Raw genomic sequence first — 14,041 nt, 5'->3', positions numbered from 1 at the left:
TGCTGATAAATTTCATTCCGTAGTGTAGAAAGGGGCAACAACATGATTGGCTTTTGCTATTGTGCATGCCCTGATTTTTTTTCATTTTGATTTGAGTTTTTGTGTTATTTTTTTTTATATCATATAAAATAAGGTAAAGAAGTGCATGTAATATGGCATCTTGACTTTCCAAGAGTGTAACAAACCTCCAAGTTTTCCTGTGCTGATAAATGTCATTCAGTTGTGTAGAGAGGGGCAACAACATAATTAGCTTTTACTATTGTGCAAGCCCGGATTTTTTTTTTTTTCATTTTGATTTGAGTTCTTGTATTTTTTTTTCTATATCATATAAAATAAGGTAAAGAAATATTATGTAATATGGCATCTTAAATTTCCAAGAGTGTAACAAACCTACAAGTTTTCAGCATACCAGAACTTGCACAGTTGTGTTTCAGACCAGTATCCTATTTATCATTAGACATGGATAAGGCACTCTATAGAAGATTGCCCTTTTGGTGCCTATTGTATTCAAAGTAAATGCAATCGACAGGCATAAAGCTACATTCCCCAACCAAAGCCATGAACTATTTCAGTCGTTGCAAACATCTCATAAAGAAAGGTAGGACGTGCCTACCATTGTGCATGAATGCATGTCCATACCCTGTCCCAAAACTCTTTGTATTTCACAGGATAGGGATTCGTATTCCAATGAATCATTAATATTCAATTTCCATGTGTTAACTCTTATTTTGCAATGTGCATGCGTCTCTACTCACCATCATGCATTTGTAACGCTCTGCAAATATTTATTATGCACACAAGTTCAACAATTACAGAAGTTGCTTGTGTTAACTACAAATTATGTGCTATTAAGAATAGATCTCGGAGAAATATTTAACTCCGAATATCAGCATTAATCCATTACACATGATTTAAAACAATTAGTGAGGAATCACATGATTTAAAACAACCGGTAAGGAACAAAATGATTTAAAACAATTGATGAGGCCCACATATCCAGCATACTTGCATAGGGCATTTTTTACTGCATTCCATATACCCAACTGGAGCTGGAGAGCTAACTGGAGCTGAACTGATCATTTGAGATTGCAGTCCCACATATATGATATAAACACCAATTTTCAGATTTCAATCATGGGCTCCAAATGTTGTGAAGAGCAATACCTATGCAACCAGCAACAGTGCATTTCAGTCAAAATTAAATTGAATATTTTTGTATGTCAAAAATACACAAAACATGTTTCCATATCCTAGCAATCTCAGTGAAAAATGTGAGTCATCCATCCTCCATCCTAGATTTCAAAATCAGGAAAAACGACTTTTTTGGGTGTTACTAGAATGACTTGATGAATTAATTGCACAATTTTCCTAGATGCTCTTTTCACAGAAACTGACTAGTGTTAACTGTTATGTTTACACTTCCAAAGATAGTCATAGGTGGTGGAGCATAACAGGAACATATATGGCATGTTACAAGATGTTTACACTTCCAAAGATAGTCATAGGTGGTGAAGCATAACAAGAACATATATGGCAAGTTACAAGGAAGCATCCATAATACCATACAAAATATTAATATGCATAAACTACTAATCACTAAGAAGAAAACATCTGCAACAAAATTGCCAACCAATCCCAAAAAGGGCAATAGGCTTTAGTCACAGTATGCAATTATAACTGGAATATGTATAACAGAATATAGCTAAATGAATGCCATGATAGAAGATGAGCCAATTCCACAAAAAATTTAATTGCCGGCAATGAAAAACGTATCCAGTCATAAAGATCACCAGTTCACATGGTCACTGTAGGTGAGCATAACTGGAATTAAGATAGCAAGTTCCAAATAGGTTCCTAAAACGAGGAAATGCACTTCAGCCGAACTGCCTACCTAAATAAAATATTATCAGAAACACAAGCATGATTACAAATGAAAAAGCTTTACTTGAAGCAGTTACAAAGGCACAAAACATCAAGTATACCACAAAAAAAAAGCACGCAATTGCAACTGTGTGAAGCATAATCATCTATAATTGAAAAAAGATTATCCAAAGCTTCAATCCAATAATACACCATTACAAAGCAGTCCCGTCCAAATCACAAGAATTGAAAAGAAAATAGTAATCTCCCCAATCAGAACATTCTTACACGGCTATGAAACAGGGACCAGATTATACTACACAATATCTTGTCTTACATTACATGTGTCTAATGAAGCTTCCCCAGAGAGTTCCAAATCACAGAAGAATGTAATAAAATACCAAATAAGTTTAATTTACTCATTTCCAGATTTTACATCCATTTTGCTAGCATCAATTGCCAACATGTTTCACATTGTATGAACTAATTCTCTGTGGGACACTTCAAAACATCTTCAGACAGTATTTGTGGATGATCATAGTGCAAATTATCATTTACATTTTGTACTGAGTGGGCTAATTTGATGAATAAACGGTGGCCAAGAATTACCATGACCAAATGCCTTCCATGTAATAATTGGAAGGAAAAATGCCAAATGTCACAAAAAAACTTATCACACTCTGAAAAGCATATTAGCAGCAAAACTTTAAATGTAACAACAAACCAAATTTCAAATACTAAGGACTTTATAGACCAAGAGAATATATCAGAAACTCTGACATTCAGTTGCAATTTATATTATAGCCAACACTACTCTTTCAAATGTCATCATTTACCCTCTCCATAAAAACACAAAAGGTACCGAATTGCCATATAGACAACATTACCCCTAAAGACCAAATACACCATTTAAAATTGTTAAAATCAATTACCCCAATGGATTTAGAATTATACCATAAATAAAACATATAGCATCACCAATATATACACAATTTGAACTATATCTACAATACCTCTGCATAAGATAGTTTGAGGCTCAAACAAATAAACTTCCACTTCAAAGAAAATTCAATTTTGAAACACTAACTGCTGAAGCATGCATGCTGATTTCGGTTCAAGTAAAGAGGCGGTGGTTACAGAGAGCTTTAAGAATAAGAAAATGAAATATGTAATCTTGATGCTATTGTTTACATCTAGACCACCTGAACAGAAAAAGTCACAACATAAAGAAAAGATTGTTCGTCACCAGATTTAAATCTCTCTCATCCACAGCTATTGAGCTGTGTAAGAAGGTGATCTAAGATTGTGTTACATTTCCTCATTTGATGAACAGCAATAAATACTAAATAAGTTCAATTTACTCATTTCCAGATTTACCAGTCCATTTTGGAAGTAACATTTGCCCACATGTTTCACATTGTATTACCTAATTATTTACAGGGCACTGTTGAGCATCATCAGACAGCATTCGTTCAGACAAAATTTGTGGACAGTGGTAATACAAAATATCGATTAAATTTTGGACTGAATAGGATAATTTGATTGGAAAATGGTAGCCAAAATCATTTATTGCAGCCCAAGAATAACCAGGACCAAACGTGTTTCTTGCACAAATTGGAAGGCCAAATGGTTACTAAAAACTTGTGCCATAAATATCTGATATTTCATATTTGTGCCATTGCTATTCTCTTTCAGAAAAACTAAACATTGCTTACATCCTGTATCTGAAACAGAAAAATTAAGATAAAGAAAAGATTGTTCATCGTCAGATTTAAAAATCTTTCACTCTTATCCACAGCTTTAGGGCTGTCTAAGGTGTCCTATGATATAGTGTTAGAGCAACACATACCAAATAGGTTCAACTTACTCATTTCCAGATTTTGCCAATTCATTTTATAAGTAGATTTTCCACATATTTCTAATTGTATTGACTAACTCTTTACAGCGCAAATTTGAGCATCATCAGACAGTGTTTGTGGACAATGGTAATGCAAAATATTAATTACAGCTCGGACTTACTGGGTTAATTTGATTAGAAAATGATCCAAAATTAGTTATTCCACCCCAATAAATTACCATGACTGAATGCCATTCTTGTACTAACAGGAAGACCAATGGCCAATAAAAACTTGATTACACTAACTGAAAGCATATACAGCAGCAGAATCCTCGACAGCAAATTTACAAACCAAAAGATTCAAATACTTAGGACTTCATAGACACACAAGCATATATCAGAAGCAGTGATTACTGAATTCATTTGCAGCTTGCATTAGCCTACACTAAGTCTTTTCAAATAGCATCATTTATCCTCCGATAAAACAATTTGCCAATACCAAATTACCATGGATAATACTACCACGAAGACAAATGAGTCAATGACCAAACACAATTAAAATTGTTAAAATGAATACCCTAATGGAATTAGATTTATCGCATAAAATAAAACAAATAGCAACTAATACACACGAAACAAATAGCAACTAATACACACATTATAAGTTATATCTAGAGCACCTCTACACAAGATCATTTGAGGCTCCAATAATCAGACTTCCACTTCAAAGAAAAGTCGATTTTGAAACATTCTAGCCATAGTTGACTGGGCTAATTTGATTGGAAAATGATCCAAAATTAGTTATTCCACCCCAATAAACTACCATGACTGAATACCTTTCTTGTACTACCTGGAAGACCAATGGCCAATAAAAACTTGATTACACTAACTGAAAGCATATACAGCAGCAGAATCCTCAACTTGACAGCAAATTTACAAACCAAAAGATTCAAATACTTAGGACTTCATAGACACACGAGCATATATCAGAAGCAGTGATTACTGAATTCATTTGCAGCTTGCATTAGCCTACAATAAGTTTTTTCAAATAACATCATTTATCCTCTGATAAAACACTTTGCAAATACCAAATTACCATGGATAATACTACCACGAAGACAAATGAGTCAATGACCAAACACAATTAAAATTGTTAAAATGAATACCCTAATGGAATTAAATTTATCACATAAAATAAAACAAATAGCAACACCAATACACACACATTTTAAGTTATATCTAAAGCACCTCTACACAGGATCATTTGAGGCTCCAATATCATTTGAGGCTCCAATAATCAGACTTCCGCTTCAAAGAAAAGTCAATTTTGAAACATTCTAGCCATGGTTCAAAAACTTGTCAAAGCCAAAAACTGGCCAAGGTCTCAAAAATGAATTCGGGGAAAACTTGGCCAGTTTTCAGCAAAAACTTGGCAACTTAAAAAGTTGCATAAATTTAATTACAAATGCATTTTTTTAACAAAATGAGAAGATACATCCAATGAGCCAATAAATGAGAACACAAAACCAACAAGCTTAGTCTAGATATATTTAAACACAAAGTAGGTACAAAATTGCATTCTCTTGAGGAAGAGTCATGGCTGGAAGCAAATTAGTAAATAATTTATATAAAACTAAAAGTAACTACATTGTTGCAATTACATCTCTTCCTCTTCTCAGTTCTAATACAAACTAAGGGAGAGGTAGAACTAGAAGGTCTAATCTTAGAAGCACTAGCCATGACTGCCTTCTTGCTCGGTTTATCTAACTCAGTTTGTGGCTTGTCTTCAATCCTAGATATAGCTCTCCCTCTAGCTTCTCCTAGCGTTAGCAGTGACTACTCATTCAACTGAATGTCATCCAGCGTGAAACCAAATCCATGCCCTCCTCCATAGCCTGCCTCTTCAAATCACTGATGTCATCCTATTCAAAAACTCTGCTTCAAACCCACTGCAAATGTGCCTCAAACCTGGCTCAAGTTTACCTCAAATCAATCGAAATCAGTTTTCAAGTGTTTGGAAGACTTCTCTACTCTCAGCAAAATATAAGTACAGAAATGAGAAATGAAACTGATTTGGGTCATTTTTTGCCTTAAACTGTTGTTATAAAACTATGACCAATTTTTTAATAAAAACTCAGCAAGTACTCAACAAGTTCTTGCCAAAATTTCTGCAATTTTTTGGCAACAGTAGAAGTCATAAAAACTCACCAGGCCAGAAAATTGGGTCAGTTTTTGCAACTCAGAGAGTACTCTGCGAATGGTCCATCTATGATTCTAACTACTAAAATATGCCAACTATGGTTCAAACAAAGAGACAGGAACTTGAAGAATAAATAAATGAAATATGCAATCTTGGTGCTATTGTTAATATCTATATCTGAAAAGAAAAAATTTACATAAAGCATAGATTGTTCATCATCAGATTTAAATCTCTCTCATCCACAGCTCAAGGGCTGTGTAAGAAGGTGTCCTAAGATAGTGTCAATTTCCTCATTTGATGAACCATCTGTAAGCATCATAGAAGAATCATTGTGAAATCCTATATGAATGTCAAGATTCTGACCTGAAAAGAAATTCATCATAGGAAAACATTCATCATCAGAGTCAAGTATCTCTCATCCACAGCTTTAGGCTGTGTAAGAAGGTGTCCTAAGATAATGTTTTTTTTCCTCAACTGATGAATGTAACGTATGGTTTTTATTCCTCGTCTGATGAATGAAACATAAGCAAACTCTACAAACACTTGCATATCTGTATATTCCAGCATAATTATAACATGAAACTTTGAAAGAAATATTCATCAGAAAACAAACATTCATCACCAGATTCAAGTATCTCTCATCCACAGCTTTGAGGCTGTGTAAGAAGGTGTCCTAAGATAATATTTTGTTTCCTCATCTGATAAATGAAACATAAGCACACCCTGCAAATACTTGCATATCTGTACATTCCAACATAAAGTTATAACTTGTCTTGAAAATTTGAAAGAAATATTCATCAGAAAACAAACATTCATCATCAGATTTAAGTATCTCTCATTCACAGCTTTGAGGCTGTGTAAGAAGGTGTCCTAAGATAATATTTTGTTTCCTCATCTGATGAATGAAACATAAGCACACACTACAAATACTTGCATATCTGTACATTCCAACATAAAGTTATAACTTGTCTTGAAAATTTGAAAGAAATATTCATCAGAAAACAAACGTTCATCATCAGATTCAAGTATCTCTCATCCACAGCTTTGAGGCTGTGTAAGAAGGTGTCCTAAGATAATGTTACATTTCCTCATTTGATGAACCATACATAACTTATACATCCTAATAGCTACGAAGTGTGACTGCTGAACTCAGACGTAAAATTAGATCATAACCAAAAATATCTCATTTAAATATCTCTCATCCACAGCTTAAGGGCTGAGTAAGAAGGTGTCCTAAGATAGTGTTAATTTCCTCATTTGATGAACCATCTGTAAGCATCATACAAGAACCATTGTGAAATCCTACATGAATGTCAAGATTCTGACCTGAAAAGAAATTCATCATAGGAAAACATTCATCATCAGATTCAAGTATCTCTTATCCACAGCTTTGAGACTGTGTGAGAAGGTGTCCTAAGATAATGTTTTTGTTTCCTCATCTGATGAATGAAACATAAGTAAGGTTTTTATTCCTCATCTGATGAATGAAACATAAGCACACCCTACAAATACTTGCATATCTGTACATTCCAACATAAAGTTATAACTTGTCTTGAAACTTTGAAAGAAATATTCATCAGAAAACAAACATTCATCATCAGATTCAAGTATCTCTCATCCACAGCTTTGAGACTGTGTAAGAAGGTGGTCCTAAGATAATGTTTGCGTTTCCTCATCTGATGAATGAAACATAAGTAAGGTTTTTATTCCTCATCTGATGAACGAAACATAAGCAAACTCTACAAACACTTGCATATCTGTATATTCCAACATAATTATAACTTGAAACTTCGAAAGAAATATTCATCAGAAAACAAACATTAATCATCAAATCCAAGTATCTCTCATCCACAGCTTTGAGGCTGTGTAAGAAGGTGTCCTAAGATAATATTTTGTTTCCTCATCTGATGAATGAAACATAAGCACACCCTACAAATACTTGCATATCTGAACATTCCAACATTAAGTTATAACTTGTCTTGAAACTATGAAAGAAATATTCATCAGAAATCAAACATTCATCATCAGATTCAAGTATCTCTCATCCACAGCTCTGAGGCTGTGTAAGAAGGTGTCCTAAGATAATGTTACGTTTCCTCATTTGATGAACCATACATAACTTATACATCCTAATAACTAGGAAGTGTGAAGACTGAATTCAGACATAAAATTAGATAATAACCAAAAAAGGTATGACTCAACTTAGCTAAATAACATTCATCATCAGATTCAAGAATCTCACATCCATGACTTTGGGGCTGTGTAAATAACTGTCCTAAGATAATGTTTTGTCTCCTCTATCAATGAACCAACTAAAATACCATTCTACCATTTGCAGACACATAGATCAGACAGAATCTAAATCCATCAACCACAACTTAGCCCCAGAGTTGAGTAAAAAACATCAAACATCAGAACCTACATGCCCTAATGATAGTATATACATAATAAGGCGTATATATACAACAGTGTACTTTCAGTCTAACAGGCATATCCATCATTGACAATAGTGCATCATAAACTAGCAACAATCATACTAATAAAGATGAATAAATTGTACTGATAGGGTTGAAAACTAGTGTTGATTCGTCATGTATTGACCCCAAATTTATTGGCATGCCTGAGGATTCAGATATGGAATTTCTTTGGTCCATCATATAAAATTCAGTCCACGTGTTGGATAAAGAACTTCATTCATCATAATCCATTTGCCTTAGCATCCACTTTAGGCACATAGACCCCAGTGAGATTAATATATTATACTCTAACATAAGATGCATGTTAAATAATTATAGGTTACATTCACCGATTGAATTAGGCATCTTGAGTTGTGGAACTTCATACACCTTATTACACAGAAATTGACCTACTACACACAAATTGAACTACAGACTAAGAGTACAAAAATTTCCAGCAATTCAAGCAGGTACTAAACACATTTCAGAAAAAATATGAGCTAATTTAAATAGCATCACTTGAGCACATGTTGAAAGTTACAATTATCAAATTATTAACAAAACGCAAAGGCATAGAAACAAGCATTAACAGGCAAAATACAAAATTGCATACTAGAACAAATTTAGAATGGGCTAGCATGCATCGTATGAGGAAGATACACATCACATACAATGGACATAACCTGGAATTATGGAATCTAATACAGCTTGAAGATTATCAGTGAACAACAATTTACACAATCAAATTTTTTAACCCAAGAAAAAAAGCCAGATGAGGGCTGACTGCTAGAAAAGGAAACAATCGGCATGTTTAACATATATAAATTTCATTAGTTAAACAGACATCAATCAAACAAATAATGAAAAGCGACAAAGGCAAATATTAAAAATTAAGGCCAGAAATAAGAGGCTAATGGCCACATGCATTTTAATGAAAAAGAATGTGCATTTTGGGGTTACATAATTTATTTCAAGAAAAGCAAACAAACAACATTTTGTATATATAACCTATTACTTAACATTGGATTTATCAGCTCTCTGAATAATTTCAAAGAACCCTATAATTTTTAAAGGATTGCCTACACTGATATATTAAACCTCAGAAACGTATGTAACGTAACAGTAGTCTACCGTTTTTCATATTACCTTTTTATTCAATAGAAAAGAGATTAATAGGTTTTGGTAACCTGTACTTCGGAAGATATAGACATAACAGCATTCTATTGAGCATGTAATTCAGGCTGTGTTTTATTCTAACAAAGTCAGAAAACAAGGGTTACAGTTAGTTCTGAATTACGGATATTTAGGCAAGCCATCTAGAACAACTGTTGATGATGAAATGGATTTAAAACGGAACAAGTTCAAGTAATAAAAGTATCAGAATGTATCCAATACGACCCAGATTTAACTCAGATGTTTGAAAAAATTACGACATCGAGCCGACATGGTGGGCAAAAGAGAACGCGGTGTGAAGTGCAATAAAAAATACAATAAATAAGGAAATAAGTTAAGTATCAACTAAATTCAAAAATAGATTCTGAAGAAAAGAGGTTATTTTTTATGAATATACGAAACAGAAAATGTTGGGTTCAAATTACTCCTCCCATTCACGGTAATAGATGATGCCACATATACATAGAAAGTAGATCCGGAAAATGTGGCAAAAAATGTTTTCCAACTTGACTCCAAAACAAGATGAGAAAAGAGAGTTCATACCATGTTTTGGCGATCAAATTGCAGAACAAGTAGACGAACTGTACAGAATCGTTGGCGGGAACGGGATAAGTAACTCTTTTATACAATCCCAACGATATATCAGACTCGACTAGAGACACCACGGGTATCTTGTTCCTCGCAGCTTCAATAATAGCAGATGATTCCCTCTCTGCATTCATCGCCACCACGCAATCCGGCCTCAACGCGGGCACCCCTCCTATGATGGATCTACCGCCTGCTTTCCTCGTACTCGACAAGCGAATCCTTCTTTTCGTAGAAGAGGACAGTAAATTCATCAATTGCGCGTCGTTCAGACAGTTTTTGCCGAGTTTCGCGGCAGTGTGTTCCGTAATCTCATCTAATAGTGAATTTGAGTTGACAATTAAGACGCGGCCATTTTGGCGAAAGAGGGATCCCAGAAAATGAAGCGCATTACGCAGGCAGACAAGGGTTTTGTCTGAGTCGAGAATGGCGACTTCGTTGCGGAAGCCATAGACATACACTTCAGAATGACGGGATGCTATGCGACGGCCCAGATGTGCGTTTGTCGCCAATAGTTTTTGAAGAACCAGGCTGGTGAATGTCATCTTCCTTTCCTTTCCGTTGCCTTCAACGGACACTTCATATGAAGCCACTCTGCAACCATTACGACTAGTGCATCAGGAATTAGGTTAGGGTTTCAATCGAAGCAGCGTGTTTTGTTCATTACATACTAGGTTTTTTATTAGAAGTTGGTTCTCGTTAGCCCGATGAGCATTAGTTCGTGTTAAAAAATTTATGCTACATTCCAGTTTTCTAAAGTTAGATTTAAAAAATCAACTATAGTATGTTAATTCTAAATTTTTGATTGGTTTGTTGCTAATTTCTGGGGTTTGTGTAATTTTGTAGGTAGAAAATTGAAGAAAACAAGGGCTCATTGGAGCTAGAGTCCCTCCCTCTTGGTTTGATAATGAAATAGTAAGTCATTGATTTGAAGTTAGTAGCAAGCACATAGGTACCAAGAAAGAAAAAAATAATGATAAAAATATCTCACCAATATTTTACTATGCACACAAAATATAAGGAGAAAAAAATTCATGTCAACAATAGAATGACATCATTTGATATATATATAAAAGTATCAACCTAACCCTTGTACCCTTAAAAGAAGCAAGTGCTAGTTACATAAACAATAAATGAAAATATATTAGACATAAATTTTGCAGAGAATCCATTAGAAACCATCATTAAGATAACAATTACACAATAATTTAGACTACACAAAAAAAAGTATCTCTAAAATTACTTTCTTCCTTTAGCAATCCAACATTTTTAGTTATAATGGCCCCACTGTTCATGAGCTCATTATAGACCAGGGGAACCATTTATGCTACTACTCTAAGTCCCCACTATTCATGAGCTCATTGTAGGCCAGAAAGATGATGTTTTCAATGCATTTGTTGATTATGTGGAGGTCATTAGCAATTGGGAGGAGGGTGTTGTAGTTGCACAAAATGGTGATGGTGTTTGTTGGGTTGGAGAGAGATGTTTTCCATGTAGGATTGAGTGAGTGTAGCCGTATTTTTATGTTTCTTTGGGTGACGGTCAACAAATTGGTGGAGAGATCCAAAACTTAAAGCTTGGAGCAATCATTTAAGATAGAGAATGAGAAAGTTCCATTCAAGTTGTTGTTGGCCAAATTAAGTCGACTCAGTTTGGATAGGTTAGCGCATCTTTATGCCTGCTACATTGTACGTTGAGATCCTAGGGTCCATTATGTAGCAATAATTTATGACTAGCTCAAATGCTTCAGCCTCTTGGTAACTCTGGAAGAGGAAAATATGATTTCCCTATGTCTACATCTTTTGCTTCCAGTGCTAACATTCTACGAGTTCGGCCACATTTTAACTATTCTGAGGGGGGTCAATCAAAATACAGTTTTTTTATTCTTGCAAATAAGACATTAACAATACTCAAATATTTGATATGTGACACATTAATGAGCTACTTTTATGAAAAAATAACAATAATCATAGATGTCATTTTAATAAAACAATTCACAAAAAAGAAGACATGAATTTTGTGTCAAGTGGAAAATCGTCCAAAATTCTTGTGCTTTCATCAAAGGTCGAACAACCACTCCATTTGAACCTGTATCTTTATTGAGTAACAAATCAATAGGAGCTACAACTGCTAGGATATCAAACTGTTTTCTACCTTACATTGTCTTTAAGATTGACAACACATATAACTATATGTTGTTTATGGCACACACCTATATATGCTAAAAATCTATATACTCTTGAATTTGTGAATTTTGAATATACCCGTACTGCCTTTTTTCACATACTTTGTACACAAACAAATTCCCTTATATAGGGATACTTTAAAAATATTACATTCACTATTTTAAAGCTCTATGAAAAATTCATCTTCTTACAAATCTTATGATTAATCAGTAACTAATCATCAAAAGTTGTTGAACTAGTGAGAGTAACTATTATAAAACCTTGGCCTTACAAAAGTTAACACTAAATGAAGAAGGCTATCGATAATGCAATTGTTCTTCAACCACCATATTATAACTGTCAAATGTTACTGATTTTAACCATCAAACCCAAAAAGTGATAAATATATGATCATAGCTGAAGAATGCCAACCCACAAATCATTTCATTATTACTAGTGTAGGTTAAGAATAATTGAAGTTTTTCATATCTAACACAGCAACCAATCTATTTATATTTTTAATTTATTTCACAGACCTACCGAGCGATATAGAGTATATTCAATACTTTCCTTTAAACCTTCAAGATTAAGATGAATCTTTTTAATCAAAGATGACTATCTTGGAACTTCCTTCAAAAATTCCTCTTTCAAAAAATATAAACCTAAACCTCTTGATAGTGGCATAATAGGAAAATTTTGAGATTGGTTGTACCCTAAAACTATGTAACACAAAAATATGCAGTTACCTCTTTTATCTATAGCCATTTTATTTCATTTTTCATTTCCTACTTAACAGCTCTCTGCAAGAAAGCCCAAGAATCAGTCAGACCTCCACCGATGCATTTGTCAAAAGAAAAGATGACATCCTTATCAATATACAAGAACAAATAGATGAAATGATTATACAAGATTTATATATAAAAACCCCAATGCTTGTTGTAACAATGTTCATTGTATTGATTAATAGTAAATATTTTTTAACATAGAAGCTTCTTAAGTTCATTGTATTAGTGAATTGATTGTCAAAAAAGTTTTGAATTTTTGAGTCATGTAATTTCAAAAAGTATAAACTTTATTTCATACATAACTGAAACATAGGTAAGGTAGTAGCATCTGCAGACTTCAAAGCATACATCCCCAGCCAACATCAATAACAATATTTTTAGCTTCTTTTTAGAAAATAGTTTTATGGTTTACAAAGTTGTCTGCATATGTAGTGTTGTTTGTACCGATTCTGTAATGTCAACGTTGACTTTGATAAATTCAAATTAGGTATGACATTTAAGTCAAAATTTAGTAGTGAGAGACAATTTCTTCAAATTGATTTTAATTTATTAAAATACATATTACATTCATACTCCAAATAGAATAAATAAACATGGTTACAGAACATCCAAAAGCAAATATGTGAAAAGAATGAATTTTCCCTGACTGATCCTTGTTTGAGCATTAATAATCATTGCATGTTGTGAAATTTTTGTTCCAACTCAAAAGTAGCATTCTTTCAATAGAGAAGAGCAACAAAGGACGATAAAATTGCATTTCAAGAAAAGAGAGAAATTGATTTGTTAGATCTACATGAAATATAAAAAGAACAAGGCAATTCCTAAAGTAAACCAAATATAGAAATATGTTGCACCTAAAACTATTAATTAATGTGAGCTTCAAACTGTGTATTGCAAAAAAAAAAAAAAAATTGATTGTTAGCTAGCATCTGAACTATTACAACCCTTTCTAATTACTTTATTTATTTAGCAAATAACTA

The 14,041-nt window shown here is 33.5% G+C and overlaps 1 protein-coding gene, 1 non-coding gene and 6 pseudogenes across 3 annotated transcripts; all 8 read right to left on the bottom strand.

The window, feature by feature from the left end:
• Positions 1–760: 760 nt before the first annotated feature.
• LOC149534140 (small ribosomal subunit protein uS2m-like) lies at positions 761–10,764 on the bottom strand. Of its 2 annotated transcripts, none has more exons than XM_089803443.1 (2): positions 10,070–10,764; positions 761–1,164 (listed from the first exon to the last, which is right to left on the bottom strand). In XM_089803443.1, the coding sequence occupies exons 1-2, from the start codon at positions 10,654–10,656 to the stop codon at positions 1,122–1,124; spliced, it is 630 nt and encodes a 209-aa protein (XP_089659569.1). In that variant the 5' UTR covers positions 10,657–10,764; the 3' UTR covers positions 761–1,121. The 2 variants fall into 2 exon arrangements, with proteins under 2 accessions (XP_089659569.1, XP_089659570.1); XM_089803444.1 differs by lacking the exon at positions 761–1,164 and adding an exon at positions 5,213–5,724.
• On the bottom strand, positions 6,109–6,199 carry LOC149534147 (small nucleolar RNA snoR31/Z110/Z27; annotated as a pseudogene).
• Positions 6,289–6,379, bottom strand: LOC149534146 (small nucleolar RNA snoR31/Z110/Z27; annotated as a pseudogene).
• On the bottom strand, positions 6,512–6,603 carry LOC149534145 (small nucleolar RNA snoR31/Z110/Z27; annotated as a pseudogene).
• On the bottom strand, positions 6,709–6,800 carry LOC149534144 (small nucleolar RNA snoR31/Z110/Z27; annotated as a pseudogene).
• LOC149534143 (small nucleolar RNA snoR31/Z110/Z27) lies at positions 6,906–6,997 on the bottom strand (annotated as a pseudogene).
• On the bottom strand, positions 7,252–7,344 carry LOC149534142 (small nucleolar RNA snoR31/Z110/Z27). Its single transcript, XR_016358235.1, has one exon. It is a non-coding gene; the product is annotated as a small nucleolar RNA snoR31/Z110/Z27 (small nucleolar RNA).
• Positions 7,915–8,006, bottom strand: LOC149534141 (small nucleolar RNA snoR31/Z110/Z27; annotated as a pseudogene).
• Positions 10,765–14,041: the final 3,277 nt, after the last annotated feature.

This window comes from Cupressus sempervirens, chromosome 10 (genome assembly GCF_028749045.1).
Source record: "Cupressus sempervirens isolate cs-2001-9-10 chromosome 10, ASM2874904v1, whole genome shotgun sequence".
NCBI classification, from domain to species: Eukaryota; Viridiplantae; Streptophyta; class Pinopsida; order Cupressales; family Cupressaceae; genus Cupressus; species Cupressus sempervirens.
The sequence above is the reverse complement of the archived record's forward strand: the minus strand, read 5'-3'. Positions and strand labels throughout refer to the sequence as shown.